The sequence below is a fragment of the Haplochromis burtoni genome, unplaced genomic scaffold (assembly GCF_018398535.1).
Source record: "Haplochromis burtoni strain Fernald_Lab_line unplaced genomic scaffold, NCSU_Asbu1 Contig_209, whole genome shotgun sequence".
Taxonomy (NCBI): domain Eukaryota; kingdom Metazoa; phylum Chordata; class Actinopteri; order Cichliformes; family Cichlidae; genus Haplochromis; species Haplochromis burtoni.
In genome coordinates this window covers 47206-60655 of record NW_024582570.1, presented here as the reverse complement: position 1 = coordinate 60655, position 13450 = coordinate 47206, and the positions used below count along the sequence as shown (strand labels likewise).

Sequence of the window (13450 nt, the reverse complement as noted above, 5' to 3'; positions counted from 1 at the left end):
CGAGGAAAAAAAAAACCACAGGAAAAGATTACCTTAATTTTAGTTTATCAAAGTTTATTTTGGAAATCCCTACTAGTCACCACATACATTTCTTTTCTAATTGTGTTTTCTCATACAGATTTTTTTATTTGTTCCAGGAGAATCACACAGGGACTTTCTTTAAAAGATAGGCAACATTCAAGTGTAACAATAAAAAGAAGAAGAAGAAAAATAAATTAAAATTGCTGCAATTATCCTAAAGTCTCTACAGTCTTGCAAGTCAACTATATTATTCTAAGGAACACTCATAATGGGATTTCACTTCAGTTTCCACTGTTTGGCATGCAAGATCCAAACAGGAGCATATCACAGGAATTGGGTGCCATGTAGTAAATGTTTCATTACAGAGTACTGGATGAGAAAATGCATAAAAGTAAGATCAATAACATTTTTATTTTAAAGGAAAACGTCTACTGGCCTATTAAAAAACATTGAGATCGTATTCTTTTTCTTTTATCTTTTCCCGTTAGGGCTCATTACAGCAGATCATCCACCTCCATCTCATCTTCTCCCTAGCATCCTCCTCTACCACACCAACCCTCTGCATGTCCTTCACTACATCTAGAAATCTTCTCTGTGGTTTAATATTTTCCTTCTCTCTGGTAGCTCCATATTAAACACCCTGATGAAGCCACTATCACTCTGTTCTAACCATGTCAGCCTTGCTTCTCTTACTAGATCACATAGATTGAATACATTTAAGGGGAAAACTGCCACACAAAAACAGATAAATACAGTACGGTAACACTGTTTCTCAATATGGATGAAAACATGAAAAACCCATCATCATTACTGTAATAATCACTGCTGAGCAGTTTATGAGCTGTTATTTTGAGTCCTTTATTTTATGAGACAAATCCTTTTCTTACTAGTTGGAAGACAGGAAAATGCACAAACTAATCAACACTGGAATTGTCGCAGATCTGACACATACACATGTATTGTGATATGAGTGTACTTTGGAATATGTGCATGTGATTGTGTGGGTGGATCACTGATGATGAGGCCTCAGTGAATTCCTGTTTTTACTTCCTGGCAACAAGAAGGGTATGGTAGAGAGGTTTTATTACAATGTGCAGATAGAGGGAGCTGTCAATCAGGTATTCGGATGCACGCCGCTGCAGATCAGCATCCAGCAGAAAATCCCCAGCTTCCTCTGTGCTTTGGTGGAAGTTGTAGACATGCTTGACCACCACTTTTCCCTGCTGCTTTGTCATTACAATCACCGTCTTCTGGAAACTCACGCCGGCAAAGTCAGGGCTTGAAGTGGCTGGTGTTACAATGATGCGAGGTCGACCTCCCTCCGTGCGGGTGGGCTGCATAGCACCCAGTTCGGTATAAGTTGACCTGGCACTGAGCGGGAGCCACCGAGGTGAGAACAGGGCATTCCATGTCACTCTCTTACTGGAGTCATGGCCACTGGGTCCAAGCTGGGTCTGGAAGCTGAAGCTCCGGTCATCACGGGTGGGGTTGTTTATGATCCAAGGTGATCCCCAGGCAGAGGACAGGTAGTTACGGGGAGTAAAAATACTGCAGTTGACATCAAAGTACTTGGCAAGCTGGATAGGCGAGGCAGAGTGAAATTGGAAAGCTAGATAGAGGAGATCACGGATTGACTCATAATACTTCACCATGAGGGGGGAATGTTTCTGAAGACGGAAGAGATGCTGAGGGTGGATCATGCCATATCGAACGGCCCTCAGGGCACTCTCCACTGTCATACGAACAGGCTGATTCTGGTTAATCCATCCCTCCAGTGCCTCGTAGAGTTCCAGCTCACTCTGCAGAATGAGGTCAGAACGCTGGAGCAAGGAGAGGAGAAGGTCTTCACTGATGAAGCCCCATTCTCTGCTCTGCAGCACAGAAGACAGGTTCCAGGACAGGTACTGCAGACAGCTGTCCCGCAGGGTTATGTCCCCAATTTGTAGAGCATAGTTGTACCAACCAACCACGTGGCCTGTGGGTGAATCACTGGAGAGATGTTGAGTCATATATTGGGTCAAACCCTCCTGCAAGCCCCACACATGGTACTTGCTTGCCAACTTATGTAGAGAAATAGCCTGATCTAGCCGCAGAGAAATATCACCACAGTACAGATACCTGCAAAGAAATTTTTTGAAAGCATTGTTAAAAGAAAGGAACATTTCTGTGGGGCATACTATATTTTGAATCTTTTTTTCTGCACGCATCTGAGTCACTGAAAAAAGCCCACACTCTCTGATTTTAGACTGCAAGTCTCAAAGAGCAAGTGTAATTTTAGAATAGAGATGGAGATGGAGCATTTTACTTATCTGAAAAGAAAGGAAAAATAGGAAACTTGTCTATCTTTTTAGTCATCAACGATATGACCCAGTAACAAATCAGTCTCAATAAATCGTGGCATCTGACAGTCCCGCTCACCTGACAAACTTCTCAAAGATGGCTGCACAGTCAGGCGTCTCCCTCAGAACCACAGAGCTGGTGTTGCGGCTGAGCAGCAGCTCCTCAAACACATCACTCTGCAGGGTAAGAACCAGGCTGTGTGCCTGGATCACCTTCACTTCGTCCGTGTTGATGGTCTCCACACGGAGAGTGACATCACTGCCATTTCCCAGGGCCAGCAGGGTCTCCATACGATGCACTAAATTCATAGTATGATTTAGCACTGTGGCTCCACTATCCAATGCCACATCATGCTTCAGGGCAGCTGTGGGGAAAAAATAGTGCAATAGTGCATGATTTCCACTTGTCAGAAACTCAACAATCACTTGAGCTTTTTTTTTTTTTTTAAAGAAAATGTATTATTCATCTCTGATTACAGATTGATTCTTTCTCTATCTTTTTCTTACAAGTTAAATCATATCTGACACATCTAGAACTGGAATAGCACACCTCTTTCGACTTAACCACAACTGGCAAAATGCGCCGGGGGAAAAGCAGACTTGCACATGCTTCTCTACCTCTCTTCTCAATTAATAGGGAGCGAGAGCAACAAGCCAGGTGGCTGACTCAGACAACATCAGATACCAGGTGCACCAAAATGAATCCTGAGTTTGCAGCCCCATTGCAGATGGCTTCTTCTATGGGTCCTCTTGAGCATAAATACAAGTGGCACATACTGGAGAATCATACATGAAAGACTCAGCATGAGAAGTCGCTGATTCCATTCTGCTCTGCCACAGCCATCAGCAGCCTTCTTGGCCTGTTAACTGGGGGTTTAATGAGACACAAGGGGGAGCACACTTGGCTTCCCGGGATGCATCACAGTCTTTATTTCTCCACTGCAATCAAGAGCTCCCACTTCAAAGTAACATTTTTCCAATTAGCCAGCCAGCACTGTGATCCAGCTGAGTATATGGGAGTGTGTATTGACAAATGATTCTGGCATGGTGTGATCAATTAAAAAATATAAATCCCAAGACCCACAATGGCTGTTACATCTTTTTGCAGAATTTCTTTAGAAAAAGAATAACAAATGTGAAATTCAGTTAAAAGTAGACAACTTAAAAAGTAGTGCCTCTTCTACTAAAGCTTGAAAAAAGCCATCGACATGAATTGGTTTATACACATTAATAAATAAGAATTAAATGAGTCTGTGTACACACATCAAACAGCAGCATAATGTGGCCTTCGATAACTTTTGTCACAATCAGCCCTTCTTTTAAGGAGTAGAGGAGCTTTCCCTCTCAGCACTTGTACTTTGCTGTACTACTGTGCTGGCACAAAGCCTAGTGGCAAATGGACTTGCCCGTCTTTCACTGCACCCGGCACACAAACAGATGAGGACAGGATGAGTGGAACAGATAAATACCCCTCCATTGCCCTGAGGCTGGGCACGAGCCACACATTCATGATGTGCCCTACTACCCATGACTGTATGGGGGGGAGCTGGACTGAAATAGAACAATACAGCTTCCCTTAGAGTGTAGGATGTGGGAAAAAAAAGATGTAAAGGCAAGAAGACTCTTTAGTAGCAAAATTCAAACTACTGATTTTAATTTGCTATCTTACCTCCGCTAACTGTGACAGAGTGGATAAAGAGTAGCAGGGTGCCCACACAGACCCAGGCAGGAATCTCTTGTTCACATGAGCGTACCATATCTTCTTAGTTATTCCCTCCTTCTCTTCCTTTGTCCTTTTCTCCACTCTTCCGTTCTTCCTAACCCTTCTTCTTCTTCTCACTGCTTTGCCTTTGTCGTATGTGTGTGCAGAAAGGTGTGTTGCCCTGTGTGATGCCCGGCTCCCTGTCCTGGACTCTTTATGTAGGACGCTGGCCTTTCCCCGGCGCATCTCACAACCCCACGGACTCCATTGATTGGTGGAATCTGGCAGGGGCGTTGCTATAGCGACAGCTTTGATTTTGAATTTCTCCCTTTTGGATGTTACATGGCATTGATCTGCAACACCGGGCCAGCCAAGGACTCAGCTTAATGTTTTTTAGTTTAAAGTCAGTGGGGGTTAGCCACTATTAAGAATCAATAACAACACAGTTTCACATTTTAATGGCACTTAAACTGCAGCAGATCTCTGGGCTGAAAATGTTCTTTTATGGTACCTAAGTTCAGTATAATCAGAGCCGTGTAATTTATCAGTTAATTACTGCAGGTTGCATTGAGACTATCTGTCAAAAGTAATTGAGTTTCTAATATGTGTGACCAACTGCAGTTAATCAAATTTCGTAATCCATTTATTAGACCATTTTTCAGCTGAGTGCAATTATTTCTTTGATGGCATGTTAATCATACTAATGTGAGGATAATTTCATTGGTGCTGGGTCTGCGCATCAATTTGAGGCAAGCTTTGTCTATCAAACTCAAGTGCCAATCAGGACTTTTTTTGCATGTGCTTTGGAATTTCTGCTCTTTGTCAAAGGGCATGTAAAATAAGCTTTTATGAGACTTCCCAGTGCATCATTAAGTACTTGTAAAACTTTTCCCTTTTCTTCCTTTTCAGGTGCACTCAGTGCACCACAAAGTGTGGCGCACTTATTGAGAGTATCTAGTATAAATACCAGCTAGATATGGAGGTAATGGTTTGCTGCTTGCAGGGAACATACTAACCTCCCATCTATAAAAATCAATATTAAATGCTATAATGATTCAAAAGTGAGCTAACCACGTGACAGTAGAGAATTACAAAAAACACAGAGTAGGTGGGGTACACCTATATTCAGTAGGTTCTGATGTAAGATAGCAACCATGACAACAATACATAATTCCTTCAATCATGTCCCCTGGGTTCAAAGAGATGTTTGCATTCTCATCTAAATTAACCTTTATTTAACACTCAGCTAGTACTGAACTGCTTGTCAGTGATGGGTCTTTCAATACTGAGATCTCTGCTAAACTATTCTTGAAATATATAAATTGGGTGTTTTTTGATAATTGCAAGATCATTAGTTGCGATAAGTGTTCAGTGAAATAGAACAATGTGATGAGTGTTTTTAAAAATTATGCCCATCTACCTACTTTGGGAAAGACGAGGAGAGCGGCCATTTCAGATGGAACTGGGTTGTGGTGAAGTGCTGAGGGCTGCCAGGCTGCAATAAAAATGCAGGAGAAGAGATGTCCTGTGAGACCCAAACCTGAGCCACTTCTATGAATAACCTGACATGTTCTCAAAGGAGAGCAGTGCAGCTGAGGTGTCCTAATGAGGTCTGCTGCAACAAACTGGACAAGACAATACAGACAGGGTACAGGATTATATATGGTAGCATCTCATCATTTCAGTCTGTTTTAGCTTTAGACAGAAAATATAGACATCACACTGAGACTTATGTCAACTACTCAGCCTGTTTTGTTGCATGTAAATATTATGAATATTTTTATGTATTAATTGGGTTTTGCTTGGTTTACCAGTTCAGGAACTTGGTATATGCAAGCAGAATTCACAGTAAAGTAGGCCTAAAGCTCTGAAAAGTGCATGTCCTTCATTTAGGTCACATTGCTTTCTCCTTCGATCTAACCTCCTATTAAGAATCTGAGCGGACCAAAATGCAAAAGGATGGATTGACAAACTGCTGGATTTGTGAGAGCACCCCTGGGGACAAGATCCATTGAGAGATCAATGCACCATGGGGGGCTCCATCACGCAGTATAAACAATAAGTTAAGTACAGGCTGGATGCCAGAGCCGGCTTTAGCAAGGTGCCCTGGATGACCTTACCCTTGTTCTAAACAGGGAGGGAAAGCATCAGTTAGCCAGGGTTTCAAACAAGACAGTCATGAATTTTCAAAAAAAAAAAAAAAAAGTTAAATGAATGTAAATGCATAAAACTTTCAGATGCTTTAATGCACAGAAGTTGACTATTTCTGAGCAAGAATATGAATTACGTCTAAGCAGATAGAGACAAATTCAGAGACAAATGAGATGACTCCACTCAGGCACGTCTGCTGGACCAGATGGGGTGAGTCCCCATGTCCTCAAGGCCTGTGCAGTCTTTTATAAACTGTTCATGATGAGTCTGAGTCTGCAGAGGGTCCCATTACTGTAGAAGACGTCATGCTCTGTTCCTGTACCAAAGATGCCACGTCTCAGTGGCCCCCATTACAGACCCGTGGCACTGACTTCCCATGTCGTGAAAACCCTGGAAAAACTTATCCTTGAACAGCTCCCACCTATTGTCAGACCACATCAGGATCTCCTTCTGTTCACTTACCAGCCCCACCTCGGAACTGAGGACACCCCTGAGCAAGGTACCGTCCCTACACACCGCTCCCCGGGCGCTGCATTGGTGGCTGCCCACTGCTTCACTGGGTGAATGGGTTAAATGCAGAGGAACTATTTCCCTACGGGGACTAACATGCACACTTTACACTTTACTTTTACACTTTTTACCATCATCTACCAATTGTGTCTATGCCCATCTGGACGAGCCGGTGAGTACTGTGAAGATCATCTCTTTCGATTTTTCCAGTGCATTCAATAGTATCAGGCCAACCCTCCTGGGTGATCAGCTGACAGCGATGCAATAAATGCCTCTCTTGTGTCCTGGATTGTTGAGACTTCAGCCACCATAGAGACCTGCCATCTTTAGAGGTTTTCTGATGACTCTGCGGTGGTTGGATGCATTAGTCAGGGTGATGTGATGGAGTACCAGGCTGTGGTGGACTCCTTTTTGTCATGTGGTGCGAGCAGAATCATCTGCAGTTCAACGTGACAATACCAAAAAAATTGATTGTGGACTTTAGGAGGACCAGGAAACCTGTGACCCCCTGTTTCAATCCAGGGGGTCGATGTGGACAGTGTGGAGGGCTGTAAATACCTCAGAGTACACATAGATAATAAACTAGACAGGGTTAAAGTGCCAGTGCACTCTACAGGAATGGAGTCACCTCTATTTTCTGAAGCGGCTGAGGTATTTTAACATTTGTCATGATTTTCTCTGAGGTGGCAGGTTGACTCAATAAATCTGATCTGCAAGGCCAGGAATTTTGTGGGGATAGAGCTGGACTCCCTTAAGGTGATTTCGGAAAGGCGGATGTTGTCCAAGATAAGGACAATGCTTGACCTCCCATCCACTCCATGACATGCTTGCAAAGGAGCAGGTTCAGTGAGAGGCTGAGATTACCCAAATGCAAGACTGAAGAACACAAGAAATCACTCATCCCTGTACAACTCCTCCATCTAATGCACAGTACACAGTACAATAGTTGCAAAGTTTTATAGTTTTCAGTTTAGGGTAAAATGTCAATCATATATATTTAATCTTGATAATATTCTGGATATTTCTAATTGAGCTATTTGTATATATTAGAGCTATTTCTTATATTTAACTTTGAAATGCATTTTATTATTTAATTTAGTTCAGTCTGTTCTGTACTTACTGTAACTATATAATTTCCTTTGGGATTAATAAAGTATTCTGATTCTAATTTCTTATGTCACAGCTCATCCAGTTGTGTTTCTTTTATCTGAAAAACTTCACACCTCTACTGTCAACCAATAATTGTGAACATTTATTGCAGACTTCAGTTTTCTCCTGCTTTGATTATTGTAGCCGATTACGTCCTCCTTAGTTTGTCTTCAATAGGTCCACCTTGGTACTTGCCAGTGAAGCCAGTGAGGAGACGCTTACTCTTATATTACACTGAATTAAAAAACAAAAACTTTATTACTTTTTAAAAATTTTTTGTAGTTTATTAAAATTAGAGGAGAAAGAGACTGCTTTTAAAAAAAGAGTGCAAACAGAAACACAACATTGAAAACCCATTGACCCAAAATCATGTTTATGTTTTATAAATTGTCAGATCTGCAACCACTTAATAGTTGAAAACACAGACTATGGCATAAAACACCACTGAATAACTTTCAGGAATGGGGGGAAAAGTTACTGATGGAAGATAAAATAAAGCAGAGCTTTTTGAAAAACTGACAGTCTAAAAGCTTAAAATCAATTCCTTCACTAATGTGCTTATTTATCTTATGGTTTTTAACTGACATGTCCTACTGTACAACGGATCAATAGAAAGATCTATTTTGTTGTGTAATCCAATTTGTTTGAAAAACACAGGACTCAGCCCAGCCTTGATGCCACCAGGTGGCTCTGCTTACCATACAGTCCCTCCTGTAACTGTAACTGCTCTAAAGTAGCCTAGATATTTGGGCAATAATAATGCTATATTTCAGAAATTTGATATGCAGTATTGGATTTAATCATCTGAACCAAAATACGAATGTGAGTCATTATATTCCACAATAGGAGCGCAAAATAGGCAACTGTAAACGCTGCTGTATGCGCAGGAGCTGAGTATTTCAAGGCTAATCTCAAAATTGACCTAATTACAAAACCTGTTAAAGTCATCGATGATCGGCGTGTTTGCATGGGTCATACCACTTCGCATAGCCTGTATACATGAGTGCTCCCTTTGTTTGGATGTAAGCTGCCTGAAATAAATAAGTAGGCCGGGTGCTAATCTCAAAGAATATGCAAAGCTGTAGATACCAGAGGCTGGGGAAGGAGCAGAGTGGTTTGAGGTTAGTCGTTAGAGAACTTTTACAGAATATTAATAACAACTAAAAGAAGCAACTACTTCGTTGGGACTACCTGTGAGGTCACTATAAGATGCCTGAATAAAAGAGGAGTGGCCGATGGAGGTCCGTTTCTGATCCCGCCCGAAAAAAAACAAAACAAAAGTCAACACCTGACGCACAGAAATTATTGGTCGAATCATCAAGAAGTGTTGTAAAAATGGAGAAGAACTACTACCACCAATAAAAAATCAACTCGTTCGTGCAAGGGAAGTTTCTTTTCGGAGGTCAGTAATCTTTATCGGACTGAATCTACCTGTTACCTGTTGGAGAGGCTAGCGGAACAGCTCTCATTGCAATCCTGGTAAGAGACTCGTGTTATTACGCAAAGATTCCTGATTGAACCTGTTTGTCTTTTATTTTTATAACATCATAACTGTCTCCCCCTCTAAGTCTCTCCGATTCTGTTATATAAATAATCATAAACAACTTGTTGTCCTTTAAACAGCATGTCCTGTTTTTGTGGTTAGTTAACTAAGCTAACTCACTGGGTATAATATAATTATTAAATAAGCAGCAGGACGATGTTCTCATCCCACACAGGCACCTTTATCTGAAATCTTCACAGTCAGAAAGTTCGCATAAAAAGCATATTCATTTTTGAATGTCGTGTCCTTTAATTATTATATTACAGTTACAGTCAGAAGAAGAGAATAAACAATAATTAAGTTGCCGTTCAATAATAACTGGTTTAAAATGTACACCTACAACTATACATTCTGCTATTAAAATACATATGATTCCTGAATGACACCTGTGTGCGTACTGGAACAGGGATACTGTGTGGAAATACTCATTAGGTGTCATGGTAAAATGCTGAAATGCTGAAATGATGCTTTTCCTAATTAGCTGGTCTTAGGAGGCTATAGAGTGAGCGGTGACTAAAGCTCTGTGTAGAATGACTCAGTTTTGTAATTACAGCCAGGGAATGCAGTACATAATTCCAGGATTCTTTAGAGACCTGAATGAATATTTGAATTTACAGTAATTAGTATGGCACATTAAAACTCCATAAAATAGAAATGAGGTCATTTTCATATTGAAACTCCAGTGGAATGGCACAGCTGTATATGCATGGCACCATTTAACTTGCTCACACAGTAATATTACTGTGTGAGCAATATTAAACTATTACAGTAATATTACTTGCAATTTAAACCAATAGTTTGTTTTGTAATAATCAGGGATGTTATTAATGAAATCTGTAACTACAATATTAACATGTATGTTGAAGTAATCAAATTATTTTTGTTTCTTTTTTTGCAGTGAAGCGATGGACCCAACTAGTGCTCCAAAAGGATGTGGTGGTGATGTGAGCTCCATGTATTATAATCTGTGTGACCTGACAGCAGTATGGGGCATCGTAGTGGAAGCTGTTGCTGCTGTTGGTGTGCTGACTGCCTTTATCTTGTTCGTCATCCTCATGGCTAGCTTACCGTTTGTGACAGACAAGAAGAGAAAGGGTATGGTGGGCCTGCAGGCCAGCATTTTAGTTTTCACACTGGGTCTGTTTGGACTTAGTTTTGCCTTTATTGTGGAGCAGTATTCTACTACCTGTGCTGCACGGAGGTACCTGTTTGGAGTACTGTTCTCAGGCTGTCTGGCCTGCCTGGTGATGCATGGGCTGTGGCTTGCCCTGCTGCAAAGGGGAGGCCAGGGGCCCAGGAGCTGGATGTTATGGCTGGGAGCCTTGGCTCTCTGGCTTGTCGAGGTGATCATCAACACCGAGTGGCTTGTCATTACTGTGGCCAGGAGCCCACTCAGAGGTCTCGGTGTTCCTGACCTGGCCTGCAGCTTTGTCAGTCGGGACTTTGTGATGGCCCTTATATATGTAATGGTTCTGATAGCAGCTGTGGTGCTAACGTCTGTGCCCTCACTAACACACAAGCAAAAGCACTGGCGCCGAGATGGAGCCTTTATCCTGGTCACAGGAGTCCTCACTTTGGCACTTTGGATAGCTTGGATTGTCATGTACATCTATGGGAACCGAGCAGTTGATAATTCCAGCTGGGACGATCCGACTATGGCTATAGCCGTGGTGTCAAATGCCTGGGTGTTCCTCTTGTTCTATGCAATTCCAGAAATCTGTTTATTGACCCAGGAGGACCCAAACAAGGAACAACCCGATGGGGAAGAAGTCTATCCTGCTAGAAGCCTGGTTTACGACAACATTCTGAAGGAGCCACAGCCCACCCCGCAGCATGTCTACGTAGAAAATAAAGCCTTTTCTATGGATGAACCAGGTACAGCATAACACATTATGGTCAGCCATTAACTTCACAGTTCAGCAGTTTAATACTGTTTAGGTGGGTACAGAATCATTAGAATTAATACATTTTATTAAGTAGTAATTAAGTAATCAATAGAAATTAATTTCTAAATTTTATTGAGACACGTTTGGATTATTCCAAACTGATAACAAGCACTGCGTGGTATATTACATAATGCATCAGTGTAGCAAATGAAGACCCACACTGGCTACAGTACACCTTCTCCAGTTTACTGTTTTGTAATTTTGAAAATTGCTGTTTTTGTATACCACTTTCCTATTTATCCACAACCCACATTATCAGCACAAAGCACATTGCCATTGCGAAGAATCACTGCATTGCAATATGAAGTCTGTTGCTCGCAAACCTTACATTCTCAACACACTAAATATTGAGATCAATGATCAGGTTTAACTGTTGGACCCCAACTGGTATCAGCCGATACCAATACAGGATACATTATACTGTTATCATTTAAAGTATGTGGCACATAGTACAGATTGCTTCAATGTTAGGAAATATCTAGGGTGTGTGTGGTGCCTAATTTTCCCAAGTAATGCTGAATATATTGATTCTTCTCACTGTACAATTTCAAACAGCAGATGTATTAAATTGTGCCATTTCAGTTGTTAATAATGGTTTAATAATGGTTTTTAGGTTTAAGTCTTGAGCCACCTCATATGATTGTACAAACATACATGCCAAGACAGTATGTTAGCCAAGTAGCACAGTTCTAACGAGTTTGAAGGAGAATGTTTTGGATCACCATCTTTATTCTTTAACAAAGGCTGGATTCTCTTAGGCAAACTTTCTTGTCATTTCTTTAAGTAGACTTCAGAAATACTTCTCGAACTCTGACTGGATTTACTTTTGCCGCAGTCTTGGACAGTGTTCTGTCAACAGTGCTGTGTGGCTGTACCTTATTTGTACCTTGTTTGAATGTTTTTCTGGCCCAAACCTAAACTGCTTCAGTAATGTTGAGACTCAGACCACAATATTACTGAAATATATAATGTCCCATTCTGTATTTTTCTATCCACGTCAATGCCAGTTTGAATGTAGCAAATTTCGTTACATACATGCACATACACATATATGCTTATACCATGCTGAGATATGCAAAACCTCTGGCTAAAGGCACTTTGGGCATCAATTTGTTTATTTTTAAAAAAAAAAAAAAACTTCAGAAAGAATGGACAACTGATGCTCAACATCACTTGGACAATTTTAAGAAAGTGTAGCTCCTTGGAAGCGCAATAATTTTAAAAAATTGGGAGTGGCTCTAGGTTTTTGCAACAGATTGCACACAGACAACAAAACGAATCCAGTAATGACTGTAAAATGACATTTTTTATGACAGAATCCACAAATCCAACGTCTCCATATGGGGTTTACAATGGTCAGGCACGAAGTTGTTTATACCAGCCCACTGAAATAGCCTTGATTGCCAAAGGTCTGACAAGGGTGAGTGCTATTTTTAATCACGAAACATCCCGTCTTCATGATATCACATGTGAAAATAATCCATATGTGTATTTCACAGAAGGACCAAGACTCAATGATACTTCGAACCACACCTGGCCCTTTGAATATGGGGAGCTGCAGCTCCTAGTCGTGCTCAGTGGATTCCTAAACATCTTCAGGACTATCATAAGTTAGCAGCCCAAGCCGAGCACATTGCACTGAGCTTTTCCATCTCAGAGCTCCAAGAATCAGATATTTAATATCTCTGTTTTCTCTTAAGCAATAACAGAGTGAAAGTCCAGTAATATTCAGTATATGACTGCTTAGTTTCCATTAATGCTTATGCAATGCTTGCTCTATGTACATCAAAACCACACATTATTATAATGATGCAAACCACACTGGGCTTACAGAGGAAAGATTATATAGTGAAATACAACAAATACAAGATATGTGTGTATATATATCATCTGTCATATGTATATATATATATCATCTGTCATATGTATATATATATATCATCTGTCATATGTATGATATATATTATATATATATATATATATTATATATATTATATTATAATTATATAATATATATTAACAAGCATATATATATAAACAAATTCTAACACATTCACACATATGTGTGTGTGTGTATGCGTTAGAATTT

At 40.7% G+C, this 13450-nt stretch overlaps 2 protein-coding genes across 3 annotated transcripts; one reads left to right on the top strand and one right to left on the bottom strand.

Annotated features, from left to right (window-relative positions):
* Positions 1–33: 33 nt before the first annotated feature.
* btbd17b (BTB (POZ) domain containing 17b) lies at positions 34–4315 on the bottom strand. The gene is made up of 3 exons (XM_005936144.2): positions 4030–4315; positions 2440–2725; positions 34–2139 (listed from the first exon to the last, which is right to left on the bottom strand). Exons 1-3 carry the CDS (start codon positions 4115–4117, stop codon positions 1065–1067), a joined length of 1449 nt encoding a protein of 482 aa, XP_005936206.1. The 5' UTR covers positions 4118–4315; the 3' UTR covers positions 34–1064.
* A 3900-nt stretch (positions 4316–8215) lies between these two features.
* On the top strand, positions 8216–13255 carry LOC102303067 (G-protein coupled receptor family C group 5 member C). 2 transcript variants are annotated; one of them, XM_005936143.3, is made up of 4 exons: positions 8219–9351; positions 10314–11290; positions 12678–12781; positions 12861–13253. In XM_005936143.3, the coding sequence occupies exons 2-4, from the start codon at positions 10321–10323 to the stop codon at positions 12927–12929; spliced, it is 1143 nt and encodes a 380-aa protein (XP_005936205.1). In that variant the 5' UTR covers positions 8219–9351; positions 10314–10320; the 3' UTR covers positions 12930–13253. The 2 variants fall into 2 exon arrangements, with proteins under 2 accessions (XP_005936204.1, XP_005936205.1); XM_005936142.3 differs by having other exon boundaries at positions 8216–9351; positions 12678–13255.
* The last annotated feature ends 195 nt before the right edge of the window (positions 13256–13450 follow it).

Coding starts and splice junctions, on each gene's coding strand:
- LOC102303067 (XM_005936142.3), top strand. CDS start 10,321: ATGGACCCAACTAGTGCTCCAAAAGGATGTGGTGGTGATGTGAGCTCC. Junction 11,291..12,677: donor CTTTTCTATGGATGAACCAG/GTACAGCATAAC, acceptor TTTTTATGACAG/AATCCACAAATCCAACGTCT.
- btbd17b (XM_005936144.2), bottom strand. CDS start 4,117: ATGGTACGCTCATGTGAACAAGAGATTCCTGCCTGGGTCTGTGTGGGC. Junction 2,726..4,029: donor CTCTGTCACAGTTAGCGGAG/GTAAGATAGCAA, acceptor TTTTCCCCACAG/CTGCCCTGAAGCATGATGTG. Junction 2,140..2,439: donor ATCTTTGAGAAGTTTGTCAG/GTGAGCGGGACT, acceptor ATTTCTTTGCAG/GTATCTGTACTGTGGTGATA.